The sequence below is a fragment of the Rhinopithecus roxellana genome, chromosome 3, assembly GCF_007565055.1.
Source record: "Rhinopithecus roxellana isolate Shanxi Qingling chromosome 3, ASM756505v1, whole genome shotgun sequence".
Taxonomy (NCBI): Eukaryota; Metazoa; Chordata; class Mammalia; order Primates; family Cercopithecidae; genus Rhinopithecus; species Rhinopithecus roxellana.
In genome coordinates this window covers 152,493,979-152,511,324 of record NC_044551.1, presented here as the reverse complement: position 1 = coordinate 152,511,324, position 17,346 = coordinate 152,493,979, and the positions used below count along the sequence as shown (strand labels likewise).

The window sequence follows — 17,346 nt, the reverse complement described above, 5'->3', positions numbered from 1 at the left end:
GTCATAGTCTCACAGTAGTGGCAAGGAAATCTTACGGGTTTGTCCCCATTGGCTATTATAGCTCAGAGTGCTAAGCTAAAGAACCCCTCACCTTTTCAATCTACTGTGAAGAGGCTATATTTACTTACCTGCACATACCTCCAAATATGTACCCTAGAAATCAGATTTGAAGTCTTATAAATCCCAGAAATAGGAAGTTCCTATTTCAAGAACTACTTTTCAAATCAGTGTTTTAATTCAACAAGCATTTAGTGAGTGCCCACACTTCCCCAGGCACCTTCTTAAGTGCTGAGAATATAGGGGTGAACTGGACCCATAAGGCCCTGGAGTATATATCCTGGTGGGAGAGGCAGATAAAAGATCCGCAGAAAAACAGGAGCTCAGGAGGATTAACAGCTGAAATCAGGAGACAGACTTCTGGGCTTGAATACAAATTCTGCGGCTTCCTGGCTTTGTGTTTTGGGCAAATTACTTGCCTCTCTGTGCCTCAGTTTCTCCATCTGTAAGATAATAAGAATAATTATAACTTCACAGAGTTACAGTGAGACTACTTTTTTGACTCATAATGATTAAACACAGCCATACTGAAGGGCCAGAACATTAAGATGTAGACAGTGTTTTAAAGGGTAAAAAATGGTGATGACAAATTACTACCCACCTCATTTGGTGGCTGAGTGTATTACATGGCTTAATGCATGTAAAGTGCTTAGAAATGTTGCTAGTATGGCCAGGCGCTGTGGCTCATGCCTATAATCCCAGCGCTTTGGGAGGCCAAGGCAGGTGGATCATGAGGTCAGGAGTTCAAGACCAGCCTGGCCAACATAGTGAAACCCTGTCTCTACTAAAAATACAAAAGATTAGCTGGACATGGTGGCGGGTGCCTGTAATCCTAGCTACTCGGGAGGCTGAGGCAGGAGAATCTCTTGAACCTGGGAGGCAGAGGTTGCAGCGAACCGAGATTGTGCCACTGCACTCCAGCCTGGTGACAGAGCGAAACTCTGTCTCAAAAAAAAAAAAAAAGTTACTAGTATGTAGTAAGTGCTCAGTAAATGTTAGCTATTATACTATTTCAAGTACTGGGTTTTTACTCGATGTCATGCAGTGTTATACAAGGTCTCTAAAGATACTGAGGAGTCCTCAAGGCCAATTTTAACCAGCACGGTTGCCACATTCTTGTGCTTATAGTTGAAGATTTCTTCTTTCAGACACTTGCACAAAAGGATACTTCTAAAATGCATTTGCATTAGGTGGCGAATTTGATCCTGGGTATGAAAAACATTGAGATTTGAGAATAAAGGATAGTTAAGACTGAGGTTGCAATTACTAAAAAAAACCCCAACAGAGAGAAGTGAAGTCCTGCAATATCACGCACCCTCCCCCGACCCACTCACTCTCCCCAGACACCCGCAACTGGCTATATTTTATCAGCATTTCCCATAAAGTCTAAAGGGAAAATACAGACCTGGGCTTTCATGGAAAGTATTCTCACTCTCACAACCAGAATCCCTGCCTTTAAATTTTTTTTTTCTTGGTTTTTAGATCTTTAACTTTTCCTTCAGCACTTCAGTACTCAACTTTTTGAAAGTCATCTTTTCTGAGGAATGATATTTCCTGGCACAACATCATCTTTGTCAAGTGACTCAGTTTGATTTTTTTGTTTGTTAATATAAAGTGGCCCCAACTTACAGAGAAAAAGTGGGCTCTCGGTATCAGTTTGATGTCAGGGTTTTTCCATGTTTGAGAGGGAGCTTTAAATACCACTCGATTTGAAGGTGTCTTCAGGCGAGCTCCAGTCCTCTGTCAAGATGCTTCTGGCCATAGTCCTTACCTCTGCCCTGCTCCTGTGCTCCGTGGCAGGCCAGGGGTGTCCAACCTCGACGGGGATCGTCAGGGACATCAACTTCCTCATCGACAAGATGCAGGTAGGCTGCAGGGGGAACCCATGGGAAAGAGGGCTACTGACAAAGTGAAATATGTATGAGGATGAAAATACTCGGGCTGACTAAAGGTTCTTATCTCTCTATCTACTTTAGGAAGATGCAGCTTCCAAGTGCCACTGCAGTGCTAATGTGAGTGAATGCTCTTTAAGAACTTTCCAAATTAATTTTAATTTTCACATCTAGAATCTTCACTCTGAAATTTCCCTTGCAGGTGACCAGTTGTCTCTGTCTGCCCATTCCTTCTGTAAGTAGAGTGAAAGAATATAATTTTGACCTTGGATTTTTTTGGTTTGATTTTAAGTAAAAATAATTTGCTTTATTTAATATTTAATGTTATACATTGTTGCTTAATTCAATTGTTATGATTAGCATTCCCTGTTAAAACCACATTGTTACAAATTATTCTCTTTTAAAACTAGGATCTTGAAATCCTATATTATGAACATTTCTTTGTATTTAGTTAACTTTATGCCTCTTGAGAAGTTTGAACACTTTTCAACATTAAAAAAAGAATCCTGAATATCTTTAGATGGGTGGCCATGTGCACAATTAAATAAAACTGGAACTAAGGATATAATAATTGCTATAGCTCATATCATATTGCTTTCTACCTCATTTACTGATAACTCTAGAGTTGTGAAACAGTGTAAATAAAAAGACTACTCCTTATCATTCATCTGGCATGATCTATGCGCTATACCTCCCTCTCCCTGCCTCCTCCCTTCCTCCCTACCTCCCTACCTCCCTGTTGTCTGTCTAGCTGATTAGAGTGACTGTTGGTTTGAGTGCTGCCCTCTGGGCAGATAGAGGATCTGAGGTTTTGAGTGGAAGGAGGGCTTCCAGAGGGCCACTGCCCACTCTGGCAGGAAGAACGGGTGGCAGGAAAGTTCTCATTCCTAATTCAAACTCCCGGTTAGGGTGAGGAGGAGGCACTTCTCCAAGGTGCAGTGCTTTATTCTTTCTCATGCAAGGCCTGGGAAAATCTGAGCTTCTTGCCCTGGCTAGGGTAAGACATCACACCCATCGCTGTCCATCCATTAGAGGAGAAGAGGCTAGAGCGCCTTCCGGGCAGGAACCAGGCAGACAGCACAGCCCCCGCCCCTCGGTGTACAGTCCGTGTTTTTAGCTGCTGCTGAAATACCAGCTGCATTCAATTGTCACATCCCATTAGCTGGTGTGGAAAGGCTTTTCCTTACTCTGCACTTTCAAACCTACAAGTCTTGAAGCCGGGAAGCACCCGTTGAAAAGAACAGTCAGAGCTGACTATTTCAGGGCCCGCAGCCCTCACGTTTCCTGGGAATAACATACAGGAAGTCTCCTCCAGGGGGTGTCACTATGGAAAAATGGCGTCCCCTTTAAATATGGAAGATCACTTCCTACATTGGCAAGGGACCTATCTAAAAATAATGCAAGTTTGAGTAATGGTGATTAAAGAAAAATCATCTCTTATATTGCTCTTTGTGATATATTTTCAAAGCTGTCCTCAGAATATTTCTTTTAATAAATCGTTACTATTTACCAGGACAACTGCACCGGACCATGCTTCAGGGAGGGACTGTCTCAGATGACCAATACCACAGTGCAAACAAGATACCCACTGATTTTCAATCGGGTGAAAAAATCTGTTGAAGTACTAAGGAACAAAAAGTGTCCCGTAAGTTTGTTTTCATATGTGATGTGTTCCCGTCGGTGATTTCTATGTGAATGGTGATGTCAACCCTGTTTGAACACAAAAGGATGATAAAGTTGGAGTTGATACTTCAAGGTTGATAAAAGACATCTAAGAAATTTAATCAGAAGTAATATAATTAAAGTGAGATCCATTGAAACAACAGAATTAAAGGGAGATAGATCATTGTTCCCCCTAGTTTTAAAAAACACGCCGACAGAGCTATTTACTTCCTCTACTATGGAATAATGAAAGAATCCTTTCTGAGTGTAATTAGAAGCCACAATCTAGAGAATCAGGGATGTAGCTCACATAATACAAAATTATCCTAGAGATTCGATGTACTAACTGAATGGATGTTGTTAAAAGGGATTTTTATTTTTCCTGTTGGTTAAGGAGGTTTTGTTTTGTTTTGTTTTGTTTTGGAGACAGAGTCTGGCTCTGTTGCCCAGGCTGGAGTGCAGTGGTGCCATCTGAGTTCACTGCAGCCTCTGCCTCCTGGGTTCAAGTGATTCTCCTGTCTCAGTCTCCTAAATAACTGGGATTACAGGTGCATGCCACCATACCCGGCTAATTTTTGTATTTTTAGTAGAGATGTGGTTTCACCATGTTGGCCAGGCTGCTCTCCAACTCCTGAACTCAAGTGATTTGCCCTGCCTTGACCTCCCAAAGTGCTGGGATTAGAGGTGTGAGCCACCATGACTGGCCTGGATTAAGGAGGTATTTAAGGGCAATGCACCCAGGTCAAGGTGGAAGCTTGCCACTCATCCTGAATGCCCATCCACACATTCTTTTCTTCAGCATATACCCTAGTCCCTGACAGCAGAGTGGGATGGCAAGTTGGGTAGAGGCGACCTCCCTCCCTTTTTTGGGTATCAGCATCTCCACACAAGATCCTAGAAGTCTGAAAGCCCTGAGCTCAACTGTTTAACTGCATGTGTTTCTACCATCAATGGCACCTAGTTCTAAGTGCTTAATATATGCTGTCTCACTGAATAAATACATACCTTAGGGACAATTATTCAATTTATCAGTCTCAGTGAGGTTAACTAATTTGCCTAAGGCTGCATATTTAATAAGTGGTAGAGCTGAGATTTGAACTCAGGTCTGTGTGACCTCAGAGCCCCACTCTTAGCCACTGTACTGTCAAATGACCTTGGAAACACAACCTAAAAGGATAATGATACAATGTTAGGCCTCAAAGAGTCCCCAGAAAGGCTTTCTCTAATGGGGAGATTTAGGGTCACTTAATAGGGGTGTGTGTGTGTGTGTGTGTGTGTGTATGTGTGTGTGTGTGTGTGTGTGTGTAAAGAGCCCTGAAATCCAACTTGAGGTCAACCACCTATGTTGTCTTTACACCACGTGAGCTAGCCTGAACCTGCCCATCTATTTGCTCTGGGTATCAAGCCCCTTCCCTTCCCATCCCCACACTCCTCACCACCGACTCTGGCTCTTGGCAGGTTGGCTCCTGGGGCTGCCTGGCTCTACATCATTTGAGTCTCTCTGTCCTTATCAACTTTCATCCCCACAGAATTTTTCTTGTGAACAGCCATGCAACCAAACCATGGCAGGCAACGTGCTGACATTTCTGAAGAGTCTCCTGGAAGTTTTCCAGAAAGAAAAGATGAGAGGGATGGGAGGCAAAATATGAAGATGAAATGTTATTTATCCTATTTATTAAATTTAAAATGCTTTCTCTTTAAGTTGCTACAATTAAAAAATCAAGTAAGCTACTCTAAATCAGTATCAGTTGTGATTATGTGTTTAAAATTGTATGTCTTTATTTTGAAATAAATACATATGGGGGGAAATGACAGGAGCTGGTCTCTAGGCAATTATTCATCTCTTGCTGCTCAGAACAAAGAAAGCTACAAGTGTTGTTAAGGGGAAGAATCGATCAGAGACTCCTATGGTGATAAGACTCCTGATGCTGAATACAGACCCTCAGACTCAGAGGCTGTAGCTGGGGCTGCAGGGGAGGCTGCAGGGAGCAGTTACAAAGAATGTCTGTGGGGACTGTCTGAGGGTTGCTGCTAGGGGAGGCTGAAGGCGTGTCTGAGGGAGGGAGCCCTGGAGCACTGCTAAGAGGGCTACGGTCCTGAGAAACTGGCCATGTGCCTGAAATAGGAGAAGGCAGCAGTTTGGAGGTGGGAGACTGCTCAAGAATGTGGATATGCAGAATAAATGCTTAATAATTAAGTGCTTAACCCCCTAGTTATGGTAGGAAGTAGATACTATTATTACATATTTTTGTTCTATATATACTGAAACCAAAGCTTAGAAAGTCTCGATGGCATTTCCAAGATCCCACAGGTGGTGAGATTTAGAAGAAGGTTTCACCCCTAGTCTCTGCTTCCAAACCCTTTGCTGTTTGCATTCTGCCCCTTTATTATTCTCTTTATACCAAGGGTATAAGGGTGTACATTGTGCTTCTTCCAACCACAGCCTGAGGGTAAAACAGACCCATCATAATTGCAGTCCACACTCTCATATCCAGAAACCTAGGGAGTCAGATAGGTATCAGAATTCAAGCTTTTTAGCCTTTTAGAAAGTTAAAACAATCCATGTGCCATATATTACATAACACCCACAGCAGGGCCTGGGGCAAGTTTCCATAATTAAACATATCAATCCCGCTGCAGTCACTGAAATGGTCAAGTTTTGTAGCCAAATAAGTCCTAACAAATCTTGAGTTTTCACAGTTGTTTGTATTTCAGAATAATGAGAATAAATTGGTAAGCTGCATTAACAAAACAGCCTTTCTCTAGCTCATGCCCTACTTACCCAGGGAGGTGGTGGGGGGCACTCTCTCCAAGACATTTTATCTGGGGCTGGGCTGGGTGTCTTCAGGAGGGATAGAGGTTTCTGCAGCTTCCTGGACAGCCTGCCGCATGGAGTTCCAGATCGCAGCTGCAGGACCTTCTCTTCTCCTCTCCTCCATGTGGGTTTTCTGAATGACTGGCCCCAGACATAGTTGAATCATGTGACACTGTGGTTTACCACCTGCAGCATGGGGAGACACCAGCCCGAGCAGAATCACAGCAGGGACAGATGCTGATGCTTGGTGATGGTTTCAGAATACAACTCGGAAATGCAACGTGTTGCTGGAGGAGATGGGCAGAGACGAGCTTACACTCACCGATGCAGATTAATCACCAGCATAGCTTGGTGCTTTCCCTCAGCTTTTCTGCAAAAGTCACATAACCTGCAGTGTTCCCTCCTGCAGGCAAGCTCCAAGGAGGGTTCACTTACAGTGAGGTGCGCAATAATTATCATCTTCTCTGTGCCAGGAGAATTGAGATTCATCAAGAAGTCACCCTGGAGAAAGGAGAACTAACATTTATTGTTTACTCTGTACCAGGCACTCTGCTAAGCCTATTTTGTAGAATATCTGGTTGGATCCTCACAACAACCCCATGAGATATTTATATAATTGTTGTATGTAATTTTTCCCACTGCACAAATGAGATAAGTAGGCCCAACAAGGTTGTATAACTTGGCCAGAAGCACGTTGCTCGCAAGCGGTGAAGTTGCTACCCTCTCCAGGTTGCCAGGCCCCAGGCAGAGTTGTTTCCAGTAGATTCCAGATCAAAGGACACACTGCAGGTCAAAGCCAAGCGAAGATGTGGCCAGCCATAAAGCTGGCTTGCCCATCTATCCATCCATCCCTTCCTCTGTACATCATCCAGTTTGAAGCAGGAAGACGCTGTGATGTTTCAACCTCACAGTTCCTCTCCTCCCATTGTCACATTATCACCCTGCTTCATCGACCCCAGACCAAGACCTCCCTTTCTCTGCAAGGGGAGGCCTCAGCAGAAACTCAAAGAGGACCCAAAAGACTTCATTCTTTATTTTTATTACTTTAAAAAGATGGCTTTAGCCAGGCACAGTGGCTCATGCCTAAAATCCCAGCACTTTGGGAGGCTGACGCAGGCAGATCACTTGAGTCCAGGAATTTGAAATCAGCCTGGTCAATATGGTGAAAGCCAGTCTCTACGAAAAATACAAAACTTAGCTGCGTATGGTGATGTGCAACTGTAGTCCCAGCTACTCTGAGTCTGAGATGGGAGGATTGCTTGAGCCTAGGAGGCTGAGTGTGCAGTGAGCCATGACTGCACTGCTACACTCCAGCCTGGGTGACAGAGCAAGATCCTATCTTAAAAAAAAACAAACAACAACAACAACAACAACAAACAGATGGCTTCATTAGATATGCTTCATATACCATATTGCAATACAATTTATCCATTTGAAGAGTATAATTCAATAGATTTTAGTACATTGGCAGGGTTGTGCAACCATCCCTCTTTATACTGTATCATATTATCTGTAAATAGAGGTAATTTACTTCCCTTTTTCCAATTTGGATGCCTTTTCTTTCATTTTCTTGGCTAATTTCTGGCTAGAACCTCCAATACAATGTTGAATAGAAGTGGTGAGAGTAGATATTCTTGCTTTGTTCCTGATTTTAGTGAGAAAGGATCCAGTCACTCACAATTAAATATTAATATGATGTGAGCCATGGACTTTTCATAAATGCTTATTATCAGACTGAGAAAATTCTTTTATTCTCGTCCATTGAACACTTTTATCTTGAATGAGATTGGACTGTGTCAGATGCATTTTCTGCACTTATTGGTATAGAGGTTATTGATACAGAGGTTAATTCTTGGCTTTAGAATTTCCAATGGTAACTCTTTGGACTATGGAAGAGAAGTCAGAGAGGAGAGGATGATGGCAGACACTGTTGAGTTCCCTGGAGAAGAGCTCTCTGCCTGGCCACCAGCAGAGCCTTGGGGTAGAGGGCAGCACTCCTGGGGAGGGCGAGGGGGGCGTGTAGAAAACCGAGAGTGAAGGGCACATGAGCCACATTCTCTGACTGCCCTGGGAGATGACATGAAAAGAGAATGCCCCTCGCCACCACATCTAAGGTTTGGTATAGGAAGGACCATCCATAGGCCCTAGGAAGCTGGGCTTAATGCAGCCCCCTGAATAGTTTCAACGGAGAAACCAAAGATTTTCACCCAGGGCAGAGAGGGGCACTGATGTGTCTTGGAGGATGGTAAGGCTGGAGAGACCTTGGGACGGGCATACATGGCATGCTCAGACCAAGGACAGGGACCAAATGGGACTGAAGATGTGTCTACAGAAGCCACCGTGGAGGGAAAGCCACGCCCAGGACTAGCCGGGAGGAACACCAGGGTAGGACAGAGCACCTCCCAGAACCCTGAAGCCTCTCCCTAAATCCCAAGCCTCCCAGATCTAAAGTCAACCCCAGGGGAAGGTGGAGAAGGAAAAAATCTTGAACTGGGCATTTAACTTGGAATTTCGAAGTTTTACCCTGAAATGGCAAAATTATTTTTTCTGTCATCAACTTGAAAAAAAATCTCAATTTAGTTAACAAAAAATAAAGAAATCTTCATTTATTTGCTACAGACCTGAGGATGTGATTGAATCACTCAACAGACACTAATAAGTGCGCAGTGAGGAGCACGTGCTGGACTCAGTGTGCGGTTGAGGAAGGAGCTACTGCTGTCCTCGGGATCCACCGGTACAGGAGCCAGGAGAAACCCTGTCGGTGCTGAGAGGAGACGGGAGGCACGGGGGCGTGGTACTTGAGACTGGAGGGAGTGGCTGAGCCCAGAGCTCACGGGCCCCTCCCCATCCTAAGCCAGAGGAGCGGGGCAACGTTTCACTGGATGGTTTCTGGCTCCCTGGTGCTCATGGTCTGGACTTCTCTGGACCAAACATTATCTTGGAAACTTCTTTGATGCCAGCCTAGCAGAGTGGGCATTGGGGATCAGACCTTGGAGGGCTTGAACCGGTGACTCATGAGGTATCCCAAGCATCAGAAGAACCACGTCAGCGTCTGCACCATCCTGGCCCACGCTTGCTAATTGATGTCCACTTGGAGGTCCAAAGGCCAAACCTCTGCAGCTCTCAGGGCTTCACATGCAGAGATGAGGCCCAGGGAACACTAGTCACCCTGTGTTCACCTCCTGGAAAAAGCAAACAACCCAGATTCAGAGAAGAAGGCAGGCAAAGAACAGAAACCAGAAAAATCACACCCCCCCGCGCTTCCTCCAAACCCTATGTTTTGCACTTTACAGTTTACGAAAACACTTTTGCACTTGATTGTTATGGAAGCTGTGCAAAGGAGGTAAGGGAGACCAGTGTGGCCATTTTACAGACGGCTCAGGGGGCATCGATGCCTGCAAGAGCACACAGGTAGCCGATGGCCCACATGAAACAGGAACCCAAGGGGAAGGTCTCCCTAGTGTGAAGTTCTTTCCACCACAGAGAAGGAAAAGGGCAACACCAAGGGAGATGGTGATGCCCAGGAAACAGGAAGAGAAGTGTCACGGGGTCCAGGTGCTCTCACCACAGGGCCAAGGTCGTGCACTCCCAGACGCGGACTCCTGCAGAGGATTTAGTTGACCTCTGCTGCCACCAAGCGGCCGTTCTGAGGGTATCAGCCTTTGGGTGAGGGATATATACATAATATATGTGTAAACAGTTCAAAACTACTTTCATAGAACACTAAGATGTTATCTGCATAGAATACTAAGATATCTGCTCTTTTCAATCTTATTTCTCACAAGTGTACAGTGGAGTTTCCCAAAGGCTATATTGCAAGTGATAACCCATTGACTAAAAGCAAAAGGAGACAGGGGAACACAATTGCCCTCTGTTTAAGCCAGACTTAGCTGCAAAAAGGGAAAACAACACAAGTCTTCTCGTTAATTACATTGGTTTAGAAAGAATCGTTATTTTCATAGAATGTTATTTATGTTAAAATGTCATGGGTTTATTATTATACCTAAATGGATATTTTTGAAATTCTGTTTGAATTTCCAGTAAATGTTGGTAAATATATAAGCAGATGTTCTTTGAGGCCCTTAATAATTTTCAGGAGTGAAAGGGCTGCTGAATGGTAATGGTTTTTGTTCTTCTTTTCATCGCTCCTAGTAAGGCAAATTGGCCAACCTTGAAGCCCCCCAACTCCAGGACACAGGCACCAAAGCTGGTGCTTGGCTTGGAATTCTGTTTTGTTTTCATCCTTCTTAAAAATAGGATTCCATTTGTTTAAAGACTTTCCTGACCATGACACAGAAATTAATGCTGGGTACTAAGCTCTCTGAGGGCAGAGTCCCTGCCATTGTCACCCAATGCCTGTAACAGCACTGGGAACAGACTACACGCATTCTCTCTCTCTCTCTCTCTCTCTCTCTCTCTCACACACACACACACACACACACACACATTTGGTTAAATAGAAGCATAATGTGTTGATGGAGGAAAACTCACAAGCTATTGGCCCCAACTATTCCACGAGATTGCCCTCTCCAGAAAAATCTAAGAGGAAGTAGATCCGTTGCTGGCTGACCCCTCCCAGATCTGGCTACCACAAGAGATTTGTTTGGGTTGGAGCCGAGTTTCTTCATTAAAGCCAAGTTTAATTCATTGCAGCCCAGGTGCTCCTGGGTGAGAGTGAGGGTGTAGAAGATGTGCTGAGGCAGTGTCTGCCCAGCATGCAGGAGGTCAGGGAGGGGAGGGGCTGTTACTCAGAGCCAAGCTGAGGCTAGGTAGCGAGACAGAGCCAGCCCGCAGCCTGAAAAACAAGTGCCCAGCAGGGAGCCCTAGCTCTGCAATAAGATGTGCTTTTATTTTAAGAAATTATAAAAACAATATATGCTTGCTGTAAAAAAATTAAAACATTACAGTAATCACCATCATCAAATCACCATCATTATAGTGATATACAAAGAAATCACCATCATCAAAGTAGGAACTGAAAGCCTTCTCCCAATCCCACATCCCAGAAATAGCCACTATTAAATTTGGTGTGTATCCTTCAAGGGTTTTTCAATGCCCATATAATTACCCATATATGATATGCATTTTAAAATGAAAATGAATAACATCATATATGTTATTCTGCCCCTCCATTTCTGCACTTAAAATGTCACTGACGTATTTCCATGACAATATATGTAAGATCTACCTCATTCTTTTTAGTGGCTGTTTGTTTAACCCCCTCTTCTATTGACAGGCATCTGGAAAGTTTCTCAGTTTTCATTATTACAAACAATTCTCAATTAACATGGTCATGCTTGCATTTTTGCCCATTAATTTATGCTTCCTTTATTCTAAACCCTGCTCATTCTTGCTGCTATGCTGAATCTAAGGATTGGGAAGACTCAGCTCTGAAGATGGGCACCAGCCAGTGAGAAATAGAGGGTGCACAGGCATGCCTGTAGCACAGGGAGGGACACAGTGCCAGAGGGGTCATGTCGGTGGAAGGACCATGGATGCTGCTAGGGGAGAGAGAGAGAATCAAGGAAGCCCTAATAGCTAAAGGCTTAAAGCATCTGAGCTGGGTTGAAAACAGGGAGCATTCCTGTTCCTGGTGATGCTGGGGATAAGAGTGTCCTATAGGTTAAAGAAAAGCACAGAGGCAGGGAAGCCTGGAGGGTGTTGGGTAGACAAGCAACTGGCCCAGCAGGCTTGTTGGATCACTTGGGAACTCATTAAGCAACATTTAAACGCCCATTATATGCCTGGCACTGGATGGGATGGGGGAAATGATGGGAGCACAGGGAACCAGGACCAGAGCAATGGGAGGTGAGTCCAGAAAGGCAGTTCTGATGTGGTTGATGGGAGGCCTTCATTAGCAGTTTCAGACTCCATACGTATGTGTCCCAACAACTTTGTCCTTTTTTACACCACAAAATAGCCATCATTGTGGCTGCTGGTGATGTTCCCTGGGTTGGACAGCAGGGGAGTGTAGCCTCAGGAAGATTATCAAATGGGATTGGCGGTAAAGTCCTGAACTGGGGCTTAGGTATGTTGGAGCCTCAGTTTTTTTCATCTGTAAACTGGATCAGCAATGCTTCTCTCTGCTTCCCTCCTCCTACAATCAAAAGGTGCCATGATGATTAATAGAAACTAGGAAAGGCTCAGACACCTGAAGAAGGTGGTTGCTGCATCTCAGCCTCATCAGGAGCACCCAGTAGAAGACCCTAGTTGGCCTTGTGGACACAGCACCACTTCTAATCAAACTGTGCAAGCATACCTAGCACCAGGAAATGGTCCAGTTGAGGCAGACTTAAGAAATACATTCTAGGATGTGTTAGAGCAGAGACTTTAAGTCTACCCAGGGATGAACCAGGTACCAGAAGCATCTCTTCACTTACATCCTCCATGCCCGCCCAGGCCCAGTGATGCTGGAGCAGACAGGCAGGCTGGTCTCTCCCATCAGTAGAGCCTCTCCACTGCACCAGAATGATGTGCCACTGAAGTCCCTCGTGGCTGTCCCCAGCACCGAGGTCAGCATCTGCTCAGCAAATGTTTGATGACTGAACAAATGAATAAATGTCGCACTGCAGGAGGGTGGGAAGCTTGAACTGTAACCTGCAGAGATCCCCAGGGGACCCTGCAGTCCCAGGGGCTATGAAGGAGAAAGATTGAGGAGGGCATGCTGAGGGTTTTATTTCAAGCAGGGAACCCTCCGCTCCAGTAATAGGTTTCACACCGAAGAGACAGAACACTTTCAACTCTTTTGCACCATAGCATTGCTTTGGTCTTGGGTCTAGTAAGGCAGAGATTTTTCTGAGACATGGCCCAAATCACTCAAAGGCAGGGGGTGGTGGGGGAACAGGGTAGTGGAGAAACCAAGGAAGATCTTTTCAAGGGAAAGAAAAAAGAACAAATTTGAGGACATTTCCTTCACTGGGATGTAAGCCAGGGATGGCAAATAGATTCATTTCGTATGGCAGTTCTGCGCAGCTGCTGGTGGCTGCCGGGGCACTGTGCTGAGAAAGACTCTGAGGCGCCACTCGGCTCATCAAGAAAGGGCTCTATGATTGACTAGGAATGCTTGTTGTGGGCACAGAATTGGAAGAGGCTGCAGGGACACAAGCCACATAACAGCAAAATAGCAATGGCCTCCCCATGCAGCTCTAGTAAGGAATAAAATTTAGAACAATGAAGTCACTCTGGAAACCAGACTGTGGATCAAGTATTTCATTTTGTTTTGTTTTGTTCTCTATGTAAAAATAAGGCCCAGAGAGTGCCCACCCCAACCAAGCCCAGGGCCAGCCTGCCTGAAGTAAGTCACTAACGTGTGCCACTGCTCAGGGTGGGGGAACCCCTAGAAGGTTTCTGTCCCTTATCACCCTTTTCAACGGCTATGCCCTCCCCGCCGACCTTAGGGATCTGGGAAAAAAGAAGCCAGGCTGCCCCCGCTCAGTTTCTCACCTCACCTTCGTGGAGGGGGGTTTCCCTCTGGGCCTGCAACATCCACAGAGGCCTGAACAGAGCAAGAGAAATGACAGTGGCCAAGAGCCTCTTGAAAGCCAGGCAGGGGCATCTGACAGAGAAACAATGTGAAGAGGTTTTTAATGCTTTTATTTTGAAACTTAGAGCCAACTCCACCTCTTCCATGAATTCACAGTGAGTTTACAATGGCCATGGGAGGAGGATCTATTTTACTCCAGTTTTGTTTTGTTCTGTTCGTTTTTTTGTTACCAGGTGCAAGTCCAAAGCTGAAATAGTTGGTGATCAGTTGACCAATGGTCAGTTGAATGCCTCCAAGGCAGGAGCTCCGCTGCCCCAGCTGGGGTGGGGATCAGAATGCTTGCAATTGTGAAGGAAGGAAGGGGTTCTGAGGACAGCCTGCTTGGCTGAAAGCCCACCTGGCGGAGAGTCTTTCTCTCTCTTCAGTAAATTCACACCATGGGTTCTGCAGACACTGTTAGCATTGACCTGTTAATGGGATGAGGCCCTGGGAAAAAGGAGGAAAGACAAGAACATCATCTAACAGGAGTCTTAAAATCTTGGATCTTGGGGTCAAACAACCCATTTGGAGACTGGGTTTGTGAAGCACCAAGAGGCAAAGTACAGAGTGGCAGAGGCTCTCAGGGTTACCGGGGCTATTTGTAAATGTTCAAAAAAGGTATCATAAGAGGACTATGTCTTCTTTCCTTGAAAATCAGTTTTCCTGAAACTGCAAGTAGCCTTATGAGATCTGGAGCACGCATGTCAGGACAGAGGGCAGACCAGGATTATTCTAGGAAGCTCTGGAGGTTGGTCTTGGACAGGTGGATGGTAGAGTTGGATTCATGAGCCATAGACAAGTTTGAGAACCAGCCACTGATGAGTGGGCTGGATGCTACTTCTACCACCAAAGGCCACTGATCTTCCCGCATGGGACTTGGGGACGCTGGGGGAGATCTCTGTGCCTGGTTGCTGGAAGGCACCTGGCAGCTGCTGGGAGCTGGGTGATCTATCCCCTGCAGGCTCTTAGAAACAATTCTCAAGTCATCCCTGTTATCTGTACCCAGGAACTCTTGAGATGGTCCCCATCCCGCCACTTCTTAGGGACGGCTTGACTCCCTAGATCTCTAATATACATCATCTCACTCTGTCCTGGGTCTAGACAATGAGGGAGGCATTCAAAGAGTGGGTGTGACTGCTGTCTGAGCATGGCCTGCCCCAAATCTCAGAGCTACTTGGTAAATTAAAATCCAGTCTTATTAACAGGCCTTGGTGTTTTGGGGTTAAAACAGGAAGTTGAATGCCATGGGCAAGACTTGTTTAAGATGGATCTGCAGACCAGTGGCTGGAAACCTCACTCTCCCACCAGAAGGCAACAAACTCCTCCCTGCCTTAGAAGTCCTCCCTGCTGAGGGAGACAGATGTCCATGCCCCTTGCAAGAAAGAGTGCTTTCAGAAAGAAAAGCTTCCAATTGGGTTGGTCACTGCTTGTGAAAGGCTAAATGCAGGACAATCGTGATTGGGTTGCTAGAAAGTTCCTTCTTTGTACTGAAGCAGTTAATCACCAGGGTGGTCGCAGTGGCAGGTATGACAGGTTGGGCAGGCATCCAGCCACTCTGGGATCTGGGAGGTCTTGGCATTAAAACCATCTTGTAGCTGAAGATTTCATGACATGGGAAAATGGTCCCAAACTACTGAATGGGAAAAGAGGACTGTAAAACACTGTGGAGAGTAGGGTCCCAATTTGAAAATACACATAAGACAAATTTGGAAGAATAATAACAAGGTCTTGTGATGACAGGTCTTATTATTTTGTTCTTTCTGCTTATTTAAATTTTCTATTTTTTCTACAATAAAAATGCATGACTTTTATTATAGGATGTTTAAGAAATTACTTTTCTCTTAAAGAGAGCACAGCTTTAAGAATAAGACAAATTCCTTCCCTGTCCTGGATGCCACCCAAATGCAGTAACTCTTCACTCAAGATGTTGAATTATACATACTGTGTTGCTACCCTTTCCCTTTTATAAGAAAGGGCAAATAGCCAGAAAAGCTGTGAATGTTGCTGCTTTAGCAAAAAGTGGAGAGCATTTTATTTGAAGCCAGCTTCTGGGGCTTGTCCTGGGCTAACTACGGTCAGCCTGGTTGGTCAGGCCCCCTCCCTTTGTCCAGGTTCTGGCACTACCCGTGCACCCCAGCAGGGCTCTGCCATCCTGAGAACGCCCCTGCCAGCTCACACGGGGAGGCAGCAGTGAGGTTTTATAGACAAAGAACATCCTTCCTAGGAGAATTTGTGCTAACCAAGACTCATGTCAAATGGCTTCTTAGTCGACTAGAAAGTTCAGTCCACACCCACTTTGTCTTCTGAGCTTTGCAGGTAGCCAGTGTGGGGGCAGACAATGAGGAAGAAAAAGCACAGGGAGGAAGAGGAGACCTGAGGGAATATGGGGGGTTGGTCATCCACCCATCCGATGACACTGCTGAGTGGTCCTTTGTGTGCCGGGCTCTGTGCCAGGCACCATTAGTGCAAACGTAGGGACAGTACGGCAGCCCTGCCTGGGGAATGAGGGCGTCCTCTGGCATTTAGGATGCAGTGCGGGTGGGGGTGGGGGATGGTCTGCAGAAGGCGCGACTCACCCCAGCTGAGAAAGCAAGCTGGCAATCCGGGAGGAGGAGACTTCTACAGCCTGGATGACAAAGAGCTGGTGAAGCCAAGGACAAGTGGGAAAGGAGCGAAAAGAGGATGTCAGGCAGAGGGGACAGCCTGAGCAAAGACCTAGGGGCGAGAGAGAGGGCCGGACATTCAGAACAGTGGTGAGGGGTGAGGCCAGCGGAAGCAGGGTGAGGGCTTTATCTAGAGGGCAATGGGGAGCCAAGGAGGGCATGTGAGCATGGGAGTCAGATTTCTGTCTTTAGAAGAGTCCTTAGGCTACAGTGATCTTTCTGCAATGAGAAAGAAAAAGAGGGTATGGGAGGCAAAGAATGGTGGCAGAGAACTGTCCTCTGGGGCTCTGGGAGCCTGTGGGTGGCTCTCAGAGTCAGGCCCCGCAGTTCAGTAGGGAGGTGGGGAGACGGTGCCCCCCTGCAGGTATCCTGGTTGCAGTCCTAACTTGTGAGCCTGGGTCATTGCATCTGCACAGTGAAGGTAAAAGTGCTTCTCTGCAAGGGCTGTTGAAGCTACTGGATGGGACAATGGAGAGGCGAGCTGTCTGGAAACAGGTATACTCTGTGCCAGACTCGGTCCCTGGGGACCCAGCACACCACCAGTCACTGGTGGGCATTTCTCAACTGCTGTTTGATGACAAGAAGGGTGGCAGCTCTAGCCCCAGCTTACCACAGATTAGATATGTGATAAACCACAGGACATTTCAGAAGGCCACAACATTCTCATGACCAAAAAAAAAAAAAAAAGAGTTTCAAGTTCCTGGGAGGTACAATTGGCTGGGATGGAAGCACACT

General features: G+C 45.7%; 2 protein-coding genes across 5 annotated transcripts in view; one reads left to right on the top strand and one right to left on the bottom strand.

Annotated features, from left to right (window-relative positions):
- Window positions 1-1,788: 1,788 nt before the first annotated feature.
- Window positions 1,789-5,662, top strand: IL9 (interleukin 9). Its single transcript, XM_010359907.2, has 5 exons — window positions 1,789-1,922; window positions 2,034-2,069; window positions 2,152-2,184; window positions 3,463-3,594; window positions 5,141-5,662. Exons 1-5 carry the CDS (start codon window positions 1,806-1,808, stop codon window positions 5,258-5,260), a joined length of 438 nt encoding a protein of 145 aa, XP_010358209.1. The 5' UTR covers window positions 1,789-1,805; the 3' UTR covers window positions 5,261-5,662.
- Window positions 5,663-9,006: 3,344 nt separating this feature from the next.
- The window catches only part of SLC25A48 (solute carrier family 25 member 48), a 53,473-nt gene continuing 45,133 nt past the window's right edge, over window positions 9,007-17,346 (bottom strand). For 2 of the 4 annotated variants that reach the window (XM_010359909.2, XM_010359908.2), the window contains exon 8: window positions 14,003-14,395. Coding sequence is in view for 2 of the 4 variants with exons in the window: in XM_010359908.2 (XP_010358210.1) it covers window positions 14,380-14,395 (16 nt within the window). In the remaining 2 variants the exon portion in view is untranslated. Of the gene's footprint in view, window positions 9,609-14,002; window positions 14,396-17,346 lie in introns of those variants that run through there. The other 2 variants (XM_030927563.1, XM_030927564.1) reach the window with 2 other exon arrangements.